The following is a 21,921-nucleotide window of genomic DNA, read 5'->3' as shown; positions in this document are numbered from 1 at the left end:
TGCGCGGGTGTCTGTCTCGCAAACAGCCCGCTAATGGGCACCGCCGCCGCGCGAGGCCGCGCCCGCCCGCGCCGCCCGCGCCGCCCGCGCCGCCCGCCCTCCGCTCGCCCGCCCGCCCGCCGGGCCCGCCCGCCAGGGGCGCCAGGGGCGGGGCGCGCGGGGACCGCGGCGGGGCGGAGCCGCAGCCCCGCGCTCCCGGCCGGCGGCCGCTGGGGGGAGTCTGCCGCCTGCAGCGGGCTCGGCAGCTCCGGGACCGGCTTCCTCCAGGGGTGGCGCCGCCTCGCGCTCCGCGCCTGGCCCCTCGGGCGGCCGTCCCCGGCGGCGGGATGTGCTCGGCGCGGGAGCCTCTCGGAGGCGGGGGCGGCGGCGGCGACAGCGGCGGCGGGGCGCGCGGCGAGGACGGGGACGCGCCGGCGGAACAGGCGGCGGCGGCGGGGCCCGAGAGGGAGCCCGGGGCGAGCCCGCGGCGGGGCGGGCGGCGGCCGCAGGAGCGGCGCGGGCAGGTGAGTGGGGGCGGGGCGGCGGGTGCCCGAGGCCACCGGCGGCGGGCGTGGCCCGCGCCCACCTGCGCCCGGAAGGGCGGTTGGACCGCGGCGCTGCGGCCGGCGCGGGGCCTGGCGCGGGGCGGGGACGGCGCGGCCCTTCCCCCCGCGCCGGGCTCCGTGGGAGCGCCCTTCCCAGTGGTCCCGGTCCCGACCCTTCCACGTGAGCGCTTCTCGCTCACCTCGTTTCCAGCGCGTGCCCCGTGCTGCGTTGTGGGGACAGCTGCCGCCGGCCCCCCGCCCTCCTTCCCCCATCCTGGCCTTTCCGAGCGCACCCTAGTGACCCCGTAACGGGGGGGCGGTTTCTCGCACGGTCAGCCAGTGCCCCGCGTGGGTGGGAGCGAGGCTGACAATGCGCGCCTTGACAGGGGCTCCCCCAGAGCAAGTTCTTCCCGGGAGCACAGGAGAGCTGAACTTCATTGTGTAAAAAAAAAAAAAAAAAAAAAAAATCAAGGAAATTGTAACACATCAGATGTGTTCAAGATCAGGCAAGGAATTTAATAGGAGAAGTTGGATTACATGTGGGATGAATTTTCGCCAGCAAATACAGTTAGACGCTCAGCAGTGCCCGAGGAGCCCGCCTTCAGAAGCACCTCGAGGAGCGGGGAGGAATTCAGATGATCATCTGCCTGCCCCTCGCCCTGTGCTGCCCCCGGGGACAGGGGCGTCTGTCTCCTCTCTCCCTCCTCCGTTTGTTCTTTTTGTCGCGTTTCACAAACTCCAGTGTCAGCACTAAATGCAATGAGATTAAGTAACTTCTAGTATGTCAGTGTTTTACTCAGAAGCAGAAAACAAGTGTGTGGCACACGCAAGGTATGCCCGAGCGTTAGGCTTGCTCAGCACGTGGAAGTGCAGCTTTTCATCATTATAACAGCGTAAGACATGGTGAGGGAAGCAAATCATTGGCAGCTAGGAGAGCTGCTGGTGGTTTTCCCCACTCGTTGTACCATAGCGCAGGAGCTGAAGGGCTCAGTTTCCTCTTACCTTGGTTGTTCAACTGGAAAGGTGAAGAAAAAAGCAACCGGAACTCACTTGGCGAAGGGGCGGTAGGTAGGGGTGCCTGGTGCCTCTGAGCTGAGGTTCCCAAACTAAATTTTCAAATGGCCTTAAAGGGAGCGTGTAGAATACTTCACTTAAGCTCTTGTGGATTTCACATCATCATTTGCTCTGGTCTTCCCATAACTGCTTATGGTAAAAGAAAAAGGGAAAAACAGACACACAAAAGCAAAAATGAAACATATTGTAGAAAACGTATCGCTTTGCAGACCTTGTTTCGTTGCGTGTCATGGAAATTCATTTTCATGTACTCCTTTGAAAATGTTATTTTTATCACAGGACTGATTTGTGTACTCTAAGCCTACATAACACGATAAACGAAAATACTAGCTGGGATATGGATTTCCTCCTATATCAGCACCAAGGAAGACTTTGTTTACCAAGAAGCCAAAAATAAACCAAAAAAAAAAAAAAATTGGTACAACCCAACCCATTGGTATAAGAAGCAAGCTTCATTTTGTATGCACCGCCTTGCATTCGTGGTAGGGGTAACTACAGATAGAAAGATGTTTGAGGGAGAGAGAAATGAAATGAACAACTGTAAAACATGTCCTAGGGAGTTGTTTTGTTTAGCTTTCCTTCGGGGACATAGTGTGTGTTTTTCCGTTTTAAGGACACACGGACTCTAAATCACAAATGGAATATTTTTGAAAACTTGGTTTGTAAACTAGTTATTTAGAGTTTAAAGGGAAGTTTTCCATAGAAACTGCATAAACAGGAACAGAGCCACATCTAATTAACTGGAAATGAAGCAGAGACGTCCTTTCTGCTTAGCACGATCAGTGGTGTCCCAGAGCCTTTGTAGCCTCGTGGACATTGGGAGAGAACTGGCTGCCGTGGGTGGGGGTGGCAGCTCCTTTATCTCTGGGTCAGGGCTGTGGTGGGGTTCTCTTTACAAGACCTCCAGAGGGCACCTGACTTTTGCTCCTCAGCTCTTTTCAGTGATTTTTGTCAGCCCCTAATTTTCTGTATGAAATCCCTTTCTATGTCTATTTCCTTCACAGAGTTTTCCTCTTACCTGATAATAAGACAAAGTGGATTTCTTCCCCCACACTAAAAGCTCCTCTACATACATCCTTTCTCTCCTTCACTGAGTTTTCTTTCCTCTTTCTGAAAGGCTCATACCCTTCCCTCAACCTGGAAAGGTCTTGCATCAGATTTAACTATACAAAGTCTATCTTTGGCTCATTGTTATTATGATACTAGATCAAAACTTATCTGTATTTTGGTGTTTACTTCATGTAATACTGAAATACTAGTATTAATATAGAGTGTTTTAATAACTGAGATATTGTCAGCCTCATTTTTTTTTTTTTACAATTTGTCCTTAGATGCCACTCCCTCTGAGAGAAAATTAAGGCTCCTCTGTCCTGGCCTGAGTCTGTCCAGGTAGAATGATTGACAGAGGAGGCCTGCTTAAAATCAAGTGTCCTAGGAAAGGTAGACTTTACAGAATGGACCAAGTCCTCTAGATGAAGGAGCCATGTCAAGTTTGAAGTAGGAATCAGGCCTCCCAGAGAGAGAAGCAAGGGAGAGAGGCAAATGCCCAAGGAAGGTGCCAGGCACAGTTACCAGGCACAGTTACCTTACATGTGTGTTGGTAATTGTGTGCATGAGAGATGATCCAGGTATGTTTATGACTGTGAAGGCCGTGTGACTTTATGTATAAAAGTCTCTGCTCTCTTGCATAGCTGGAAGACTCAACATCTCCAGTCCACTTGTTACACGTCTGTAATGTGAGCGGCATCCACTTAGATGCAGCAGTTCACAGCCTGAACAACCTAAGACGGCCTTGCTTACCTGGAGCATAGAGAGGTACGGTTACCCTTAGGTTGACTTTGGAGTCATTATCTTTAGCTTCAAGGTCTTTATGATTATAAAAGTAATATGTAAATGTGGAAGTATAGAAGGATCTAAAGAAGAAAACAAAGCATTTGAAATCCCACATTGAGGAATATTTTGTTATAAAATATCAAAAATTTTGTATTACTACATTAATATCTCTCAATATGTTCATATATGTATATATACAGATATATTTTTAACATGTTTTAATGCAGTATTTGAATTTGGTATCTTGTTTTATCTACTTAGCATGTTTTTTTCATTTTCCCATGTTACCAAAAATTTCTTTTTAAAAGTTATTTTTAGGGCTGCCTCATAGTCCATTCCTCCAATACTGCACATTTAAGTTGCTCTCAATTTTCTTTTATAAATAATGCTATCATAGAAGTCTTTGCTTGTAAGTCCTCACAGTTCTACCTAGAAACAGATGCCTAGAAGTGGAAGAACTAGGTCAATGAGTCAAACTCTTTGAAGCCTCTTGAAACATCCTAAAAAATTGCATTCAAGGAAGGTGGCACCAGTGTACACTTCCAGCATTGGTATGTTAGAGTGCTGATTGGAAACCATCCATTCCAGCAAAGAACAGTATCATTTACCGATTAATCTCTGCCAATTTAGTGGGCAAAAATTATCTTACTATTGTAAGACATTGCTGCAGAGGTTTTCTAAACCATATACAGGTTAATGTATAATGTATATACAGGGGTGGGCATAAGTAGATTACATACAGTTCCTATAGAAAAATACAAATAAGTAACACAATAATAAATAATACAACTCACAACTGCAAACCTACTTTTGCTCACCCCTGTGTGTGTTTGTACATTTGTATTTCATATATATAAACATTTGTATTTCATATATAAACATTTGTATTTCTTTTTAATAATATTCTTTGACCATTTTGGGGGGCATTATGTATCCCTTATTTCACATTGATTATGAATATTTTCTCTGCTTGCTGTTTACTTGATAACTTTATGTTTTTGATTTAGAAACTTTTAAATTTCAATTAGCCAAAGGAATTATTTTGGTAATTTCATACACATCACGCACACTCACACAGACACACACATACCCTCCCCGTATATATACAGATATCTATATATATTTGTTTAGAACATTCTTTTTAATTCTATAGTTAGTTAAATATCCACCAGTATTTTCTGTGTATGTGTGTGTGTGTGTCTGTGTGTGTGTGTCTGTGTTTACGGGAGGTTTTACCCTATGTAATCATTTTAGAATGACTATATATCATGTGAGGTATGAAGCTAATCTTTTATATTTTTTTTCTAATCATTGAATAATCCACTTTCTCCCTGGTTTTTCAATCCTTTATAATAGTTATAAATGCTAAAGTATGTATTAAACTTTTATATTTTTGTTGGTATTGTGAAAGGGATTTTTCTCCACATCATATTTTTGCTCCTGATTTCTAGCTATTGGTCCTTATATACTTTTTAGCTACCTTTCTGAATTCTTTTATTTTAATACTAATAAATACTAGTAGCTCTTAGACTTGACTTTTTGCATCCTGTAGTTATATAATCATCCCCATATAGACAAGGTTGATTTTGCTTCCTTTCACATGGTGACACTTCATTTCTGTGTTTTGCTTTTTGCAATGTCTGGAACTTTCAAATCATTGCTGACTCATAGATCTTTAAGCAAGTTAATTAACCTCTCGGCCTTCAGTTTCTTCATCTATATAAAGAGAATCATAGTTGTATGAACCTCAGGATTGTTGGGAGAATTACACGAGTTAATAATATATGTAAAGCATTTAGAGCAGCCCCTAGCACATAATTAGTGTGTAAATTACCTTTAGGACCTAGTTTTCAACCAGAACACTTACTGAAAGATGCCCGAAAAATGCCATTCTTAGGTTTTGCAGACTCTGCAGTTAGAAAGTCACACTAGGAGGAAGATGGAATGGAACAGTTCCCCTCATATTTATTCTGCGTACAGATCATCTCTTGTTAAATGAAGATTGTGATTTCACTGGCCTGGGGTGAGGTCTTAGATTTTGCATTTCCAACAAGCTCCCAAGGGATGCTGATGCTTTCTTTTTATGCCCATGGACCACACTGAGTCGCAAGGGACTGGAGGACAAGCAAGACAATCCACAGTGTTCACCATACTAACTGTAATGAGATAGATAGGTGATAGATGATAGATAGATATAACTATAATTATAGATATAGATATGGGATGTATAGATTTGTTCTGGGTTCTACAACTAAATAGTACTAGAGCAGACCAGAATGCAGGTCTCCAAACTCCAAGGCCAGTGTTTTTTCACATATACGAAGAGCCCTCCTACGTGATGGATAGTCACTGGCAAAACTGCTGCCCTCCCTCTAGGTTGCATAGTTCAAATTAGATACTCGTTTATACCTACTTCCTTTTAAATGCAGTTTGCAAGCAACACTGTAACAAGGGCTATGAGTTGAGATGAATTCAGCTCTGAACTTAATCTCATGTTTCCAAGTGCATCCAGTCACTAGAGTAACTCAGGGAATAATGTTGCATATGTAGCCGGGGTTTTTTTGTTCACTTTTTATCATCATTCAGTCTAACCTCTAAACCAGTGGCTCTTCACTGGGAGCAGTTTTGCTCACAGGGGACTCTGGCGATGCCTGAAGAGGTTTTTGATTGTTAAGATTGGCATCTAACAGGAAGAGGGAGGGATACCGCTAAACATCCCACCATGCACACAGCACCCCCTTCAACAAAGCATTATCTGGCTCAAAATGTCAACAGTGCCCGAGTTGAGAAACCCTGCTCAAAATGTATTCGGGTTAGAGTGCTTCCACTCGTCAAGGACGATTGTCCTGCTAATAAGGTATTTCGGTGTATATGTAAAAATTGTTTCTTTGCTTGAAGCCTGCATTCCCAGTTGGTCTTTGCTCGTATCGCTTCTTCTAGCACCTGCTCACACGCAGCTTTCTCTGTTTTTCTCTCTCTTTTTCTGCCCCTTTCCTACTACTCATCTCCCTTTTCTCTCTCTCTCCATTGTCTCACTCTGTCTTTTATTCTTCTCAGCCACTTTCTCTTTTTCTCCACACACGTCCCGGTCCCCACCACATCCTCTCCTCTGAAGAAGCAGAGAATTACTCAGGTCCAAGCCTGAGCCCTGGCTGCACTGCGTTATGACAGTGGTCACCCTGATGACTTAATCCCTCAGAGCAGCGATTTTCCACCCTCTCCGTCTCACGGCACACGCAGACCAATTACTGAAATTCTGCGGCACACCAAAAAATGTTTTTTTGCCCATCTGACCCAAAAAAAGGAAAGAAACTAGGTATGATTTTGACTCATTCTCAGCAGACAGCTGTTGTTGGGTTGGCTGTTGTCATTTTTGTTATTTGACAGTCTAAGGGAAAAGAGGTCAGCGCCCCTGACTAAAAGTAGGGTATTGATTGCATGTTTTAAACATTCTTGCAGTGCAACGGTTGAAAATCTCTGCCTTTGCGACTCCATGTTCTCATTGTCATGGGTGTACTGCGACCCACTTCTTAAAGTTCTTACAAGGATTCGGCGGCATCTTGCGTACAGGATGCCAGCCTGTGGTAGGCCCTCAACAAATATCAGGGACCTGTTTTACCCTCTTGTCTTTTTCCCTGGTTCCCCTTCTTGCTCTTATCAACCAGCCACATGATAGTACTGAATTTTGTAGACGTAAGACTATCCAAACCAAGAGAGAATTTTTATAACTTATTTGCCCAAACAGAGAATATACCTAGAAGCAAGATCTCAGCAGACTGAGAAAAAAAAACCTTCTGAGAAAAAGTGTGCAGTTTCTTTTATGCATCTGAGATTAAGAAGGAAATGTGAAAACCATGAAGGTGGGAAAAGGCAGGGATCCGATGACAGGATAGCTGAACTCTTTGGAGTGTGTTCACACCTGGGTTGGATTACAGGTTCTCTCTTTGGGTGGTCATGCTTTAGAAAGAGGGGTCTAAGAGGGCGGTCGGGCACTAGAAGGAGGGATCTGAAAGTGGGCATTCCAAAAGTGTGTTAACCCAGATGCACAGAAACAGTGGGCAGGGCTTGCTTAAGGCATAAGTCTTTTACTAAAGAAGTTAATGTGACTGGGGCATGACTACCCACTAGGACCTTCCCAGTAAGGAATTTCTGATCAAATACCGTGTGAGGTTGCTTTCCATAGAACCCCTTTTTTGTCTACAAATTTAATATTTGTAATTTTCAGATTTCAAGAATAAATCTTTACTGAAAAAAAGTATTAAGATTTCCTAATCTAAAAATTATATGATATTTCATATTTATCTAAAAAGAATTAACCTGCCCTGGCCAGGTGGCTGAGTTGGCTGGAGCATCGCCCCATACACCAAAAGGTTGCAGGTTCAATTCCCAGTCAGGCACATACCTAGATTACAGGTTCGATCCTGGACAGGGCTCGTGCAGAAGGCAACCGATCGATGTTTCTCTCTCACATAGATGTTTCTCTCTCTCTCCCTTCCTCTCTAAAAATCAATAAAAAAAATAAATAAATAAAAATATATCCTTAGGTAGGGATTAAAAAATAAAATAAAAGTTAATCTGCCAACCTACATTACTTTGCTTTCCATGTAGATTTTCAGTTGATTTTTTTTTTTTTTTTTTTTTTTTTTTTTTTTTTTTGCTGTTGTAGGTCACCAATCCTTGCTAGGAAAAAGAATGCTCACCCTCTATACAAGTTATTCTCAATTTCTTATTCAAGAGAAGTGTGAAAGCAATGTTAAAGGGAAAACTAAATGTACCACTACACTAGCTTTGCCCTAAGAGGCCTAAGTAGAAAGTCTATATCTTTATTCGAGGCTTCTTTAAGCCTTTGCCACACAGTATCTTCAGTTTCTGTTTTCTAGTTACGGTCTTATCTTGCAGTAACAGCCACATATCTTCAAAAACCTTAAGAGCCCCTACTAGTCATGTTTTGGTTCATTAAGCGTGGGGGGTGCGTGTGTTTAAGGGAATTGATAAGACAAAGAGTAGTTTTATTTGAGCAGAGAAACTGAATTTCTAATTAACGTGATGCAAAAGATACTTTCTGTCCTCTGATCTAATACTTTCCCATATCCAGTGTTTTTTTCCATTTAACCTCATTGGCAGTTATGCCTCATCTTGGCATAGGAAGAAGTGATTGGCTTTATTTGTTGCTGTTTTCTTATGGAACAACTGTAGCTTATGAGAATTCTGAGCAAAGAGAAATCATGGTGAAAATGTTTTGAACTTTTTGGATCAAAAAATCAAATTTCATTTGTGATCTTTACTACCTTTGATAGAATTTTTTTCTAACATCTGTGTTTCGGATTTTTTATTCCCTCTTAAAATTAATCGGAAAAACCATGATTTTTGTTTTTTATCCTCTTGATCAAAATTTTACTTGGATGTATGCAGATCGTCTGCAGAGGCAGGGCATTTAAGTTTGCTTTTTCATGACTGGCAAATTCCATCAGGCTGATTGTGATCAGAGTTCCTTGTTCCATGATTTTCAGAGGTAATTACATATAAAAGAAGCTTTTGTCCCTGCCAGAAGTTGAGAATTGGGAAGGAAAGTTACTTTTCAGGAAAGATGTTTGATTTGGACTACTTTCAATAGATAAGCTATTCCATCTTGTGGAAGCGTACAGTAGTTCCCCTCAGCCCCTTAACTGATGGTTTCAGTTGTCTTCAGTCAACCGCAGCCCAAAAATACTACATGGAAAATTCCAGAAATAAACAGTTTTTAAGTTTTAAATCGCACGCTGCTGTGAGTGGTATGAAATCTCTCGAAGGTCCCCCTCCTTCCCGCCCAGGACGGGAGTCATCCCCTTGTCCAGCGTCTCCACACTGTACTTACTACCCGCCGTTAGTTATCTGAGATATCAGATCAGCTGTCAGGATATCGCAGTGCTTGTGTCCAAGTTTCCCTTCCGTCGTCGTCTTAACACTTTGTCACAATGCCTAGGTCATTCGCCTCGGTTGATCTCATCACACAGGCACTGTAACACCTCACAACAAAAGCGAAGAGTGAGTGCAGTGCCGCAAGCTACTCGGAGAGGCAGAACACGTCCACATACCTTTTATTACGGTATATTGTTACGACCATTCTATTTTATTATTAGTTACTGTTCCTCGTCTCTTACCGTGCCTAATTTATAAATTAGACTTTATCAGAGGTGTGTATGTATAGGAAAAAACATAGGGTTTGGTTCTCTCCCTGGTTTCAGGCATCCACTGGGGGTCTCGGGACGTAACACACCCTCGATAAGGGGGGACGGCTGTACTGCCCTGCAGATACAGGGTACTCAGTAATGTCACCAGAGGCTTCATTTCTTTTATTTAAAAAAAGTTGATTTTAGGAAGAGGACAACATGTAGAAAATTTTAGCCTACAGCTTAAATTAATCGTGTTCTTCACGTCATGGCCTACTGTTGTCTATGACTAGTTCACACACAGTCTTTCTCTTATTTAATGAAGTTATTTTTTTTTTCATTACATAACCATTCTTTTCCACCACCATAGGCAACTCTTTTAATGTGTTTGATCAATACGGCTGAAATTGTATGTCTTTTTGAATACTTGGTGGTTTCATTTGTCTATGTTTGCAGCTATGATTCGAAATACTGAAGCCTATTGGTTACAATGAAAATAAATGCAAAGTTTAGTATTTCTTAGTTTATACTAATTTCAAAGACTATAATTCAAGAACTACTTGATATTCTCATTGTTTTTTATTCATCTCCTCAAAAAGTTTTTTTTTTTCCTTTGTTGGTTCTATGTAGTTTAGTGGGAAATAAGTGTAAATGAATGCTGTAACTTTGCATTTAATTGTAAATGACAAACAAGTTATAAATGTAATAATAAACATGTTATAAATTACTGTATATAATGCTGTGGCTAGGTGAAGATTTACATAATTATAAATTTTTATATTTAATGTATTATTTTTGTACATTGTGCAGGAAATGAAACTGCAAATACGTTTAGTATCCAATGAGCAGGAAAACATTTCAGCCTCACTAGAAATAAAAGAAATGCAAATCAAAACTATTAGGAATGATTTTTCACCTATCAAGTTGTTAAAGATTAAAAAGATGAACAGTGTGGGTTTAGAGAAACAGTATATGAAATAGGAATACACCAAAGTTAGGAGTATAAATTGGTTTAGTCTTTCTGAAGGGAAATCTGGTACCAGACTTCATGAGTAGATACTGTTATTGTTCCCACTTCAAAGCTGTAAACACCGTAGCACAGGGAGGTTATGTAACATACTGAAAGTATCACAGCGAGTAAATTGCGGAGCTGAGATTTAACCCCGTGTTTAAAGCCTGCTTCTCAACCGCCAAGCTGGTGCTGGGCCGTGAAATCAGTTTAATAGATTGTGAATAGGATAGGCGAGGGCAGAAACGCTTAGGGTGTATGACAGGCGGCACAAGTGTCGTTCCATGGAACTTTCGTTTGTATGTGCTGGGTCAGGAGATAAAATAGATCTCATTGTGGGTCTCGGTCACAAGCTCTGCACCGGGCGGGCCAGCTCAGCCCTGCCTCGGGCTGCTCCCCGGTCCCTGTGCGGAGCCGTCAGCTGGCCCAGACCCGCTCCGCCTCCCCTCTGGGGGAACCCCCCTGGCCGCCTCCCTCTCTCCCACGGCTCCGTTTCCCTTTCCTTATAGCTCCCCCACTATTTGAAGTCATCTTATTTATCTGTGAGTGTGTTTACTTTCTGCCACTTCTCATTCACCCCTTCACAGGCTCGCACTAAACCAGAATCTCCAGGAAAGTGGAGATCCCGTTATATATGGCAGATGCTTTAGGCAGTTAGTTTGGCGTCTCTGAGATAGTACAGAGTCTGTAGGAACTTCTCTCCAAAATGCCACTGTCGGTAAAAACTCAGTTTTAAGCTTTTGCTGAAGCAGCGTGGTTTCCCAGGAAAAACTGTCACGGCAAAAATTAGTTTTGAAGAGAGAAGACGTTGTGTGTAATAGAAACATGTTCTGTCATCAGAATCAACAGCGAAGAAACAAGTGGTTTTAGTTGCCTTTGAACTAATGATTCCCTGTAAGACATTTGTATGAATTTAGGCGAGGATTGTGTTCCTCAATATGCAGTATTGAAAAACCACCACAGCCCGGCCGGGCGTGGATCGGCCTAGGATCCAGGTGATCGGGGTTCGATTCCCAGTCAGGGCACATGCAGGGTTGCGGGCTTGGTCCCCAGTCGGGGGCGTGCAGGAGGCAGCCGATCAGTGACTCTCATCATTGATGTTTCTATCTCTCTCTCTCCCCCTCTCCTTTCCTTTCTCTGAAATCAATAAAGATATATTTTTAAAAATAAAAATCACCACAATATCAAGAAGGTGGAATGCTAATGAATTAGGATCTTGAAATACTGGTGTTAATCTATGTAATTACTCTAAATTTGCTATTTTGTTTTTATTTATTTATTATTTATTTATTTTAAATCCTCACCCAAGGATATTTTTTCCATTGCTTTTCAGAGAGGGTGGAAGGGGGGCGGGGAGAGAAACATCGATGTGAGAGAGACACATCGATTGGTTGTCTCCCGCACACACCCCGACCAGGGCTGGGAATTGAGCCTGCAACCAAGGTACGTGCCCCTTGGCCAAAATCGAACCCCGGACCCTTCAGTTCAGAGGCCGACACTCTAACCACTGAGCCAAACAGGCTAGGGCTGCAATTTTGTTTTTAAATTTTCTTGACGTGAACATAGGAAAGACGGTAAATGAAACCCAGAGCCAACATAAGTTAAAATTCAGATTAGCCATTTTAATAATGGCAGTTATAAAAGGTAATTTACAAAAAGAGGTAATGTCATAGCTCTTGTTACATGTAAAATGAATGCATATTAGGGATTTTATTTAACTCATCATTAATGGGGGAACCAGGCAAATGTTACAATTAATTCCAAGGAAAAATCAAAGAAACAAAAAATGTGTATGGAGAAAAGATATGTTGAAATGAACTTACACATGGACATGAAGCTTACTGACTCTTCCCATAGGCGGGGGAGGGAAGACAATTGAACCTTCACTGATACAGAATTTGTTGGCATGTTAGATAGGAATTATTTTGCATTGCTCTCAGTTATCTATGGACCTGTAAAACAGCTCAAAAGCCATGAATGCTATAGACTATTCTAAACAATGCATAGTTTTCCATGTAGGCACCCCATTTTTTAATTTTTTAATTTTTTTTTGCTTATTCTTAATTTCCTTATAATAATAAAATAATTTCTAAAAATAGCCACACAGAGTAGATTAATTGTGGATAGCCAGGGTACTTGATTTCTCCCTTTACAATGTCTCATGCTTCTAGAAAATAGTAATTGTAATCTCCTTCTATGGTAACATCGTGTACATACATTCAATGTGCATGTGGTTTATATGCGTGTGAGAAGCAGGGACTGGTTTATATTTGAAGTTCTTTCTGAAGAGTTATATAACTTGATACTAAGATAACTACTGAAAGACAAATTTAGATGAGAACAATACTGCTGCTCCAAGGATTCCATGTATGTCTACTTTTTATTTAGCACACAAATCCCAGTTTCTTGTTTATATCATCCTACATATTTTATCCGTATGTTGAATGGTTATTGGCTTCAGAGACAACTTTCTCCACTCAAGAGTTTCACGGGAGTGTAGAAGCACGTTTAGTTTAAGCTTTAAATTTAAAGGACGGCAAGAATGAAGTGATTTCTTCATAGAGAATTGCCCAGTTAGCATGGCCATCCTTGGTATAAAAAGATACATGGTGCAAAACACTTGATAATAAGTATAGAAAGAAAAAAAAATTTTTTAAATGCCAAATTTATTGCTTCACTATTCAGTATATATGCATACATAGTTTATTTAACAGTAAGTAATATAATGGAAAGGCTATAAAGATTCTGCCATTTTGGGATGCTACTGTTTTTCCTTTGGAGTTTAAATTATTAACCATTTGGAAGTCAGTGTCTGAGCACCCTATTCTTGGCTGCTAATTGTAGAATTCAGTTGTGCTAATCACTTGGTCCTATACTGAAGATATTTTCTTCTTTTGTATTATATTGAACATCGCTTGCTTTAACAACTAATTATAGTCATTGTATTATAGATGTTTTCTGTATGTATTATTCCTTATTTTTCTGGATGGCATATACTTTCTTGATAGCTTCTCACTCATGCATTTAAAAATTTTATTGAGGGAAAGGGGATCTGGGGGAGAATGAAGAGGGTAAAGGGGGTCAAATATATCGGTGACAGAGGGAGACCAGACTTTGAGTGGCGAGCCCAGAATGCAATATACAGATGATTATTATAGAATTGTACACTTGAAACATATAATGTTATTAACCAATGCCATCCCGGGAAATCTAATTTTTAGAAGAATTTATTGAGCTGCTACTGTTTTCCAGGCACTGCTCTAGGCACCCGGGTTACAAAGAAACAAACAGAAACAGGCTCAGATATCTCCCCTCGTTAATCTTGCATTGTAGCAGGAGAGAGAAACAGTGAATCAGTGAGCAGTACATCTGCGGGTTATAAGTGCTTTGGAGAAAAAAATAAAAACAGGGAAGGTGGGAAGCAAGGATGGGTACGGGGTAGGGTTGCCGTTCTAAATAAGGCGGTCCTGGAAGGGCTCGCCGAGGGGATGTCTGAGCACAGACCTAAAGGGAGTGAGAAGTACTCACCCACCTGTGGCCCTCCTTTGGCTTTGTCTCCCTAGGAAGGGAGAGCCCAGTGCGAGGCTCGGTCTTAGTAGCTGTGGTAACATCTTTCCCCAACCTAGATTCTCAGTTCTTTCTCGCCCATCCCGTTTCAGTTCTCTATTTTTTATTACTGTTTTATCTATTTGTTTATCTAAAGGATTCAGATCCTTTGTGGAAAGATGAGAGGAAAAAAGTAAATTAATTATGGACTTATTCAGTTAGCAAATTTCATAGTTTACATTTCTTAAGGAGTGTCATGTAATCACACCTCATACGGAATTTGTTTAAATATATTGCTTTTTAATACCTGGTTCAGCTCCTTGGCACTAAAGGATTTAGGGGTTTGAAGAGCAGTTTATTGGAAAGAGCTCAGAATTTATAGTCAGAAGGCTCCTGAGTTCAAATCCTGGCTGGATGACTGATCCTAGGGAAGTCGTTTGACCCCTAGAATTTAATAACATCTGCCTTATGGCGTTTCTGTGAGAGGCAAATGCTTGGAATATGTGTGTTAATACATTTATTTGAATAAATGGAATTAGCAAATAAAAATCCTGGGGGATTTCATTTAAAAACGGGGTGGGAAATCAAATTAAAACTATAGGGATTTTTTTCTGAAGAGATTAAAAATATTTCACTAATAATTTTTTCTTGGCCCGAGTGTGATTTAAAAAATGAAAGCCTTCAACCTATAAACCACAACAACACTAATAAAATCTCCATCAGGAGAGACTCTAGAGTAAGAAGAGAAGCTGGCCTACAGATACGTCCCTGAGGAGCGCCAACACAAACTCAGAGGGTTGAGCCAGCAAAAGGTGACCAAAAGGACAAAGGAGGCAGAGATAACCAGAGTGACTAGCAGGCCTCTCGCTTGCACCTCTGGGTGCTGCCATCCACTGCGGTAGGGGACGCTGAAGGAAGAGCACATTTAGGGCGGATGATTATGAGCTTGGTACAGGCATGTTGAGTGTGAGATTCCTGCAAGATATCTCTGTGGAAATTCTGAGTAGACAGTTGAGCATTCAAATCTAGAAACCTGAAAAGCTTCCTGAGCCGAGAGGTACTGCTCAGAGAGATAAATCGATGAATCTTCTGTAAAAGTACACATCACTTTAACTAGTAAGGGAGTGTGCAGCCATATTTTAATATAGTGATTTGAGTATGTATCTTTTCCTATATTAAGCAGCTTTATGTCAGGGAGCATGGATGGTTTATTTTGTGTACCCACAGCACGCACTTTGCTCATGGTAGGCATTCAACTTCGGGCTATTGAATTGAACTAAATTAACTGAAGGGTTCATTTTGCAAGCCAGACTGTTCTGTGAGTCAAGAGCTGTGAGTTATCAGAGTTGGAGTTTGCAGTAATCAAAGATCTGTGGTTCTCTGAGAGGACGCGACACACACTAAAAACCAGAGTGTGGTTTCCGGGAAGTAAGCAGCTGTCACTATGGCAAACCAGCCAGGACTGTGCAGGCTTGCCACAGGGAGTGCCACACACGTTAGATAACATGCAGGTGCAAACGTGCAGAGGAGAGAATTGTAACTCTAGAGTGTAACTGCAGACTGTTACAATAGGCAAAAACTGTAGTCACCATTCACCTAAAATTAAAACAACTAATATAACTTCATTATAAAATAAAATGGCTTTATGTAGATATACTGGTTTTCAAAGAATTTTTTCCATAAGAACTATCATAAACCCACATACTTTTTTTTATCTGCAAGACTAGATTCCTACAGATTCTTTAGTGCCATAATGAAAACCAATTAAACTTTCCCCCACTTTGTCCAAACAGTTGATTGACAATTTAATAGGCATTTTATTTAATAAGAATGGCACCACAGTGGTTATTTCAGAACTGCAAAGAAGAAAATAGCCAAGTCACTGGATTTGACAAAAAGTGCAGAACACAAAACAAGAGGCTGTTATTGTGTAGAAGGCAACAAACAACTCCCAGACGTTGTTATATGAATGGCATGTTGATAGCTGTTTGAAAATTTGTCAGACTCATAAGTACTGCTAACTTTTCTCTGAGACAAAATTCCATTATAGATCTTAGAAGTTAATGTCCAAAATTAATTTTAAAGGCCACATAATTCTAACAAGGATGGCTCATGTATTTGCAGAGTTCTGTTCAACATACCAGTTGTGTTCCTCTTTCACTCTTCAAGTATAATATGAAAAAGAAATAAAATAGCATAAACACATAGAATTTTCAGACTTTCATAAAGCTATATACTTCCTTGGCCGAGATTGGAGATTTTCAACGAGTGTGGTATTGCATGTTTCAGAAATTCTGTGGCACAGCGGTTGAAAATCACTGGTCTAGATACATACTTAACAATTTTTTTCTAAAATTTGACTTAAAGATATTCACAAAGTCATAAGTGTTGGTGATTCTTTCAGTAGATTGTGGTCAGACACATAACAGCAGCGTCGGTGATAGACCCAATGCTTTTAAGAGTCAGTCTTCATCTGGTTAGTGCTTCAGAGTCTGGCTGGTGCCTCTGATTTGGTAATGACATTGCCTTTCTTTGTCCTAAGAGTGTGACTTGCCTAATAGACAAGTGTTCCAGTTCTAGTCAGGATTTCTATTTTGCTGCTTTTGCTTTAGGAATGAAAAGGTGTGTTACAGTATAAAATCCATTTTTGTACTTCAATGTATGGGTGGGAGCTTTTGGGATTATGACTTAAAACAAATAGCAACACCTCTAGGAGGGAGAAGATAGAAGAGTGGGAAAGATTTGGAACAATAAGTATCAGGAATTGGATGAACAGTTATCAAGAGGTGACTGAAAGAACTTGAGAATATGGAAGGAGTACCAAGAACACCAAGGTAATACCTCTGAGCCCAGAAGAAGAAACGGGGAAATTGGAAGCTACCGCAAGTCAGGGAGTGGGGGAGAACACGTGGCTGTGAACTCATAGTGGAAATGGTAGACTGTGGATCCTAAACTGCAAGGAGAAAATAAAAGCCCAAAGGGCTAACTATATAACTAATCCGAGGTTTTTAAAATTTATAACTACTTCTTAATATCTACTTCATGTATTTGTTTATCACAGAATGAAACCGCATCTTGTTGATATTTTGCAAATGTGAGACTCCTGCCCTTTTAAATGGAAGTAACAAGATCTTCCAGAAATGTCTTTCTTTTGAGAGGTTGGGTGAGATGGTGGAGTAGATTGAGTTCCAGTATTTTGGGGCGTGGGGGAGAAGACTTTTCAGTCTAAAAGCTCTCTGAAACTGACTGAAATTTGTTCCTATCATTGTTCTTCCTCCTCAATATCTGTCTCTCCATGATTTAATTCAACCAAAAATTGTTATTTGTAAAGGCAACCTTTCTATGATCATTGGAGCACGTTCTCCAGTCATACACCACATACCAACATCTGGGTCAGTGACGGACAAATATACAACAGTGGTCCCATAAGATTATAGTGGAACTGAAAAATTCCTGCTGCATACTCACGTTGGAGCCGTCATAATGTTGTGAGGCAGTGCCTGAGCCATGTGTGTGGTGATGGTGTAAACACACTTACTGAGCCGCCAGTTGTATAAAAGTATAGCACATAAAATTATGCATAGTACGTAATACTCGATGATAAAAGACTATATTACAGATTTATGTATTTGCTATACTGTACTTCTTTATCATTTAGAGTGTATTCTTTTTACTTATTAAAAAAAAAAAATAGTCTGCTGTGTTACACCGAAAGCAGCCTCATGCATCTTGTGTTTACTGTGTCTCCTGCTTGCATTGTTTTCTCTTGGGTTTGATATAATGTCATGTTTTTTGTTCATCATGGTTCCTAAACAGTTCAAGAGTCATTACTCATTACATGATATGGAAGTAAGTGGCGAGTCTGCAAGTGTTGATCTGAAGGCAGCTGGATAATTTTGGGGTGTCTCAGAATTTTTCCCTTGTCATGTATAATTGGGTACACAAGGACATTTTCTGGAGAACTGACTTACAGGTGAACTTTTGGGTTTATTGTACAAAATTATTTCTGTTTGTAAGCTGTGTATTTCTCTCTCTGAGATTAATAAGAGGCATTTAAGACATTTGTAGAATTTAGACTGGAAAACTATGCGAGGGCCTACACTCAAGTCCCCTTAGCTGAGGCTGAGAGATTGTGGCGGTAATGACAGGACTGCTCAATAGTAGCCGCAAGACTGATCCAGTCAGCTGAGGCTGGTTCCTTAAGGTCTTGGTGTCAAAGGAATGCGCGAAAAAGAAGCTTGCTTACAAATCCAAGGCCCTACCTCAAAAGAGATTGGTGGGAAACGGTTGTTCTGAAGTCATGGCCACTGATAAGAGCAACACAAACATGGTTCTTCATGTAAGCAGCCAGCTGTCTGTGTGCGATTCCAGGAAACTAGAAAACGAATGGAAATCAATCAGCTCCTTCCTTCATCTTGTAAATCGTTGTTCTGGTAGCTGAAGGTCCAGTCAATGCCGATTTCCACAGACAATAAATCATTGCTGTCCATATTCTTGAAAGGTGAACACAAACACAGTTGTTCTGTATGTCAATCAAAAGGAACATTCCCAAGTATTTATTGAATATCAGAAGTATGTCCAGTACTTTGGAAGCTAAAGAAGCATTATGAGATGGTCTTTATTCTTAAAGACCTTCACCTATTTCTTATTTTATGTTTTATGTTTTGTTTTGTCTGTTTGTCTTTAAAGGACTGTGAAGAATCACAGAACCATGCTGGCGATTCTGCTGGAGATGACTACAGAAAGATGGGAACACTTTTTGGTGAGCTGAACAAAAGCCTCATCAACATGGGCTTTACAAGGATGTACTTGGGAGAGCGGATTGTGGAACCAGTGGTCATCATTTTCTTTTGGGTGATGCTGTGGTTCCTTGGCCTACAAGCCTTTGGACTAGTTGCTGTTCTTTGCCTTGTCATTATTTATGTACAACATTAAAATACGGCCGAATGAGCTGTTGGTTGACATTTGGTAGCCATATATACATAATTAGTGAAGTTATGTATTTCACTACATGAAAGCCAAAACGTTTGCCTTGTTTCAAATTGTGTGCTGTTTTATAATACAATTATAAGTGGATGTTGTTTAAAATAAAACTCAACTCTTGATTATAACAGGGTTCAATATGCATCTTGTAACATATTCAAAACTCGTGCTATAATGCTATAACCCGTGCCCATTTTTAGATACCCCTATTCCCATGCCTAGTCTTAAATACCACCACCAAGTGAGCATGGAAAATAACAGGAGTTCAAATTGGGCAACATACGTGTTATAAAGAGCTCCAATAAAATATTTTAAAAGAAAAATGATGAAATAATAAGCTAAAAATAAGTTGTACTTGGGGAATTTCTCCCCACCCACCCCACCAAATAACCCCATATTATTTGGAAAATAATTTGGACTTCTGTTGTCCCTGCTCTGCCCAAACCAATGTAAATAATAATTACTATATACTACCTGAATATTTTGGTGAAAATCAGTACAGCTAACACCTCTTCTAAAGATTGAAAATAATACATTTATTATTGCTTGGGAAACTTCCCAAGTTAAATATAACTTTTTATAATGAAACACTTGGGCCTGCAATCACTTCAGTATATCATTTGAAGTTTTAGATAATTTCGGTGCTAATTACTTTTTGTGAGTTTTTAAAGTTTCATAAGCCAGATCTATAGTTGTCTATACCCCATGGGAATGCTGTATTTTCATTTATCTAACAAGTTGCATATTTTTTCCTAGAGAAACATTTTCAGTGTTGTTGTTTTTTTCAAAAATTTATATTTTATAGTTCTTTTATAGCAATTATGCTAAGACTTTAAAAATCAATTTAGCTTACATGAATTTCTTTATTCCTCAAAAAACTGATTCGTATTATAGCTGAAATACTTAACTGTTCTTTTGGGGAGGGGGGGGAATCAGCTCATTTCTTTGATATATGTATTTGAAAGTACAATATAACAGAATAAAAACCAAATGCTTAAGTTAAATTAAAAACCAATGTTTAACAGCCAATTGTAATAATGTTCCTCTAAAGCTAAAGTGAAGTTATTAATGTGTCTTCATTCAGCACTTTGGGGTTTTATATTGAAATAAGCATTTCTTTAAATACACTTTGAAAATGGAAAATGGCTTAGTGACATTTTGGATTTTTGTTAGAGATCCTAAAATTTTTACACTTTTGTCTTAAAGAGTTTCTATATATACAAAGGAGTGGTAGTTAAGATAATTATCTAAAAACTCAAGTGAAATAAGAGGAAAATGGGACATTGGGGTATTTTTTATCTTTGGCAGGGCAATAACTATAGCATGTAAAGTGTTTACTGTTCCACTTTGTGAAGTTTTTACCCAATCCTGTTTTTAAAATGTATTCTGTAAGTTCTCAGTGTCTTCCATTCTGAAGCAGAAAAGTAACGAAAAATGTTCAAGTAAGATTTCTATAATCAGATAATCCTGGAATTGAAAATACCAATCATAGGGAACGAAGATGTATTGTGCGTTTGTATAAATACAGACCTTTTAAAGCCTGACCAAAAAAAAGACTTTGTACTATATCATTGTGTTTTTATTGGGCTCGCAGTATTTTTATGGTCACCTTTATAAACTCGGCATAAGTATTTGAAAAGTTGTCTTCATTTGTGCACAGTAGAATTGTGACTTTTTAATAGAAGCCATGAGATTTTGTATATCTGCATTAAATATTAAAAAGTACATTCTTTTCTACGCTACCCGGAATTTTAATTTCCCTTTGGAATGTGAAAAAGACATAGTTTGCATAATAGCAGCTCTGGTTCCACCAGTACCTGATGTTGAAAATATTTTAAAAGTAAGTTTTAATAGTGATTATTTAGTATAGTAACAATACTATGTTTCTGCACACTGTGTTAATAGTGTATATATTAAATTATATAAAGAAATGAGATATTTTGCTGTTATTCTTTCTGCCTCTATTATTGATTAGAGCAGTATGCCATCAAATTGTTTGCTTTGATAGAGGGGGGAAAAAACCTTGCTTATTTGATGGAAATAAAATATTTTCTTTTATGAGATATATTACAATGCCAAGTATACTGATATCCTGAAGTGAAAAGAAACTGCTCATTTATTTGGTTTGTGGTATAAAGAATTAGATTGAAAATGATTCTCAATCATTTCAATTTCAGATACCAGTTTTAGAAACTTATTGCTTATAAAAAAGATATATAAGTTAACAAATGCTAAGTTATAAATGATACATTACTCCTGCCACCAGCCTTCAATCCAAAGGCAAAAGGTTAAGGTCTCCAATGAACTGAATATAGGAGAATAAATTAATTTTCATTAGAGTAAAAACTCAGTGTTTTTAGAATTTACTCCCCTATATCTTACGCTGTCATTTACAAGGTAATTCCCCCTTCCTGGCCGCCAGTCAGATCCCTCTTGCTCCGGGAGTGTGCCAACCTAGCTCACGCCGGCTTGCAGAGGCCCAGTGTGCACATTGCCCCCCACTCTGCCTACAGTGACATGGAGTTGGCAGCTTGCCACTGTTGGGGGGGGGGGATTACACTATAAAAAATTGGCAAACACAACAAATCAGAGCTCTTTTTTCCCCCGGCAGGCCAGTTGTTAAACATGTATCTGCACACCAATGATTAGCCGCTCCAGAGGCCACATTCCCATTTGTATTCCTACGGATGTAAAAGGGAGTCTATTGAGGCAAATCCCCATGGACCCGGCCAAAACTGTGTTTGGATCTTTTCCAGGTGGGAATTATGGACCATGGTCATCTCTGTTTACTCACTATGGTTTG

The 21,921-nt window shown here is 40.2% G+C and overlaps 1 protein-coding gene across 1 annotated transcript; it reads left to right on the top strand.

The window, feature by feature from the left end:
• Positions 1–326: 326 nt before the first annotated feature.
• Positions 327–21,052, top strand: FAM241A (family with sequence similarity 241 member A). Its single transcript, XM_087826099.1, has 2 exons — positions 327–503; positions 18,825–21,052. Exons 1-2 carry the CDS (start codon positions 327–329, stop codon positions 19,068–19,070), a joined length of 423 nt encoding a protein of 140 aa, XP_087682225.1. The 3' UTR covers positions 19,071–21,052.
• Positions 21,053–21,921: the final 869 nt, after the last annotated feature.

This window comes from Miniopterus natalensis, chromosome 1 (assembly GCF_054644295.1).
Source record: "Miniopterus natalensis isolate mMinNat1 chromosome 1, mMinNat1.hap1, whole genome shotgun sequence".
Lineage (NCBI taxonomy): Eukaryota > Metazoa > Chordata > Mammalia > Chiroptera > Miniopteridae > Miniopterus > Miniopterus natalensis.
The sequence above is the reverse complement of the archived record's forward strand: the minus strand, read 5'-3'. Positions and strand labels throughout refer to the sequence as shown.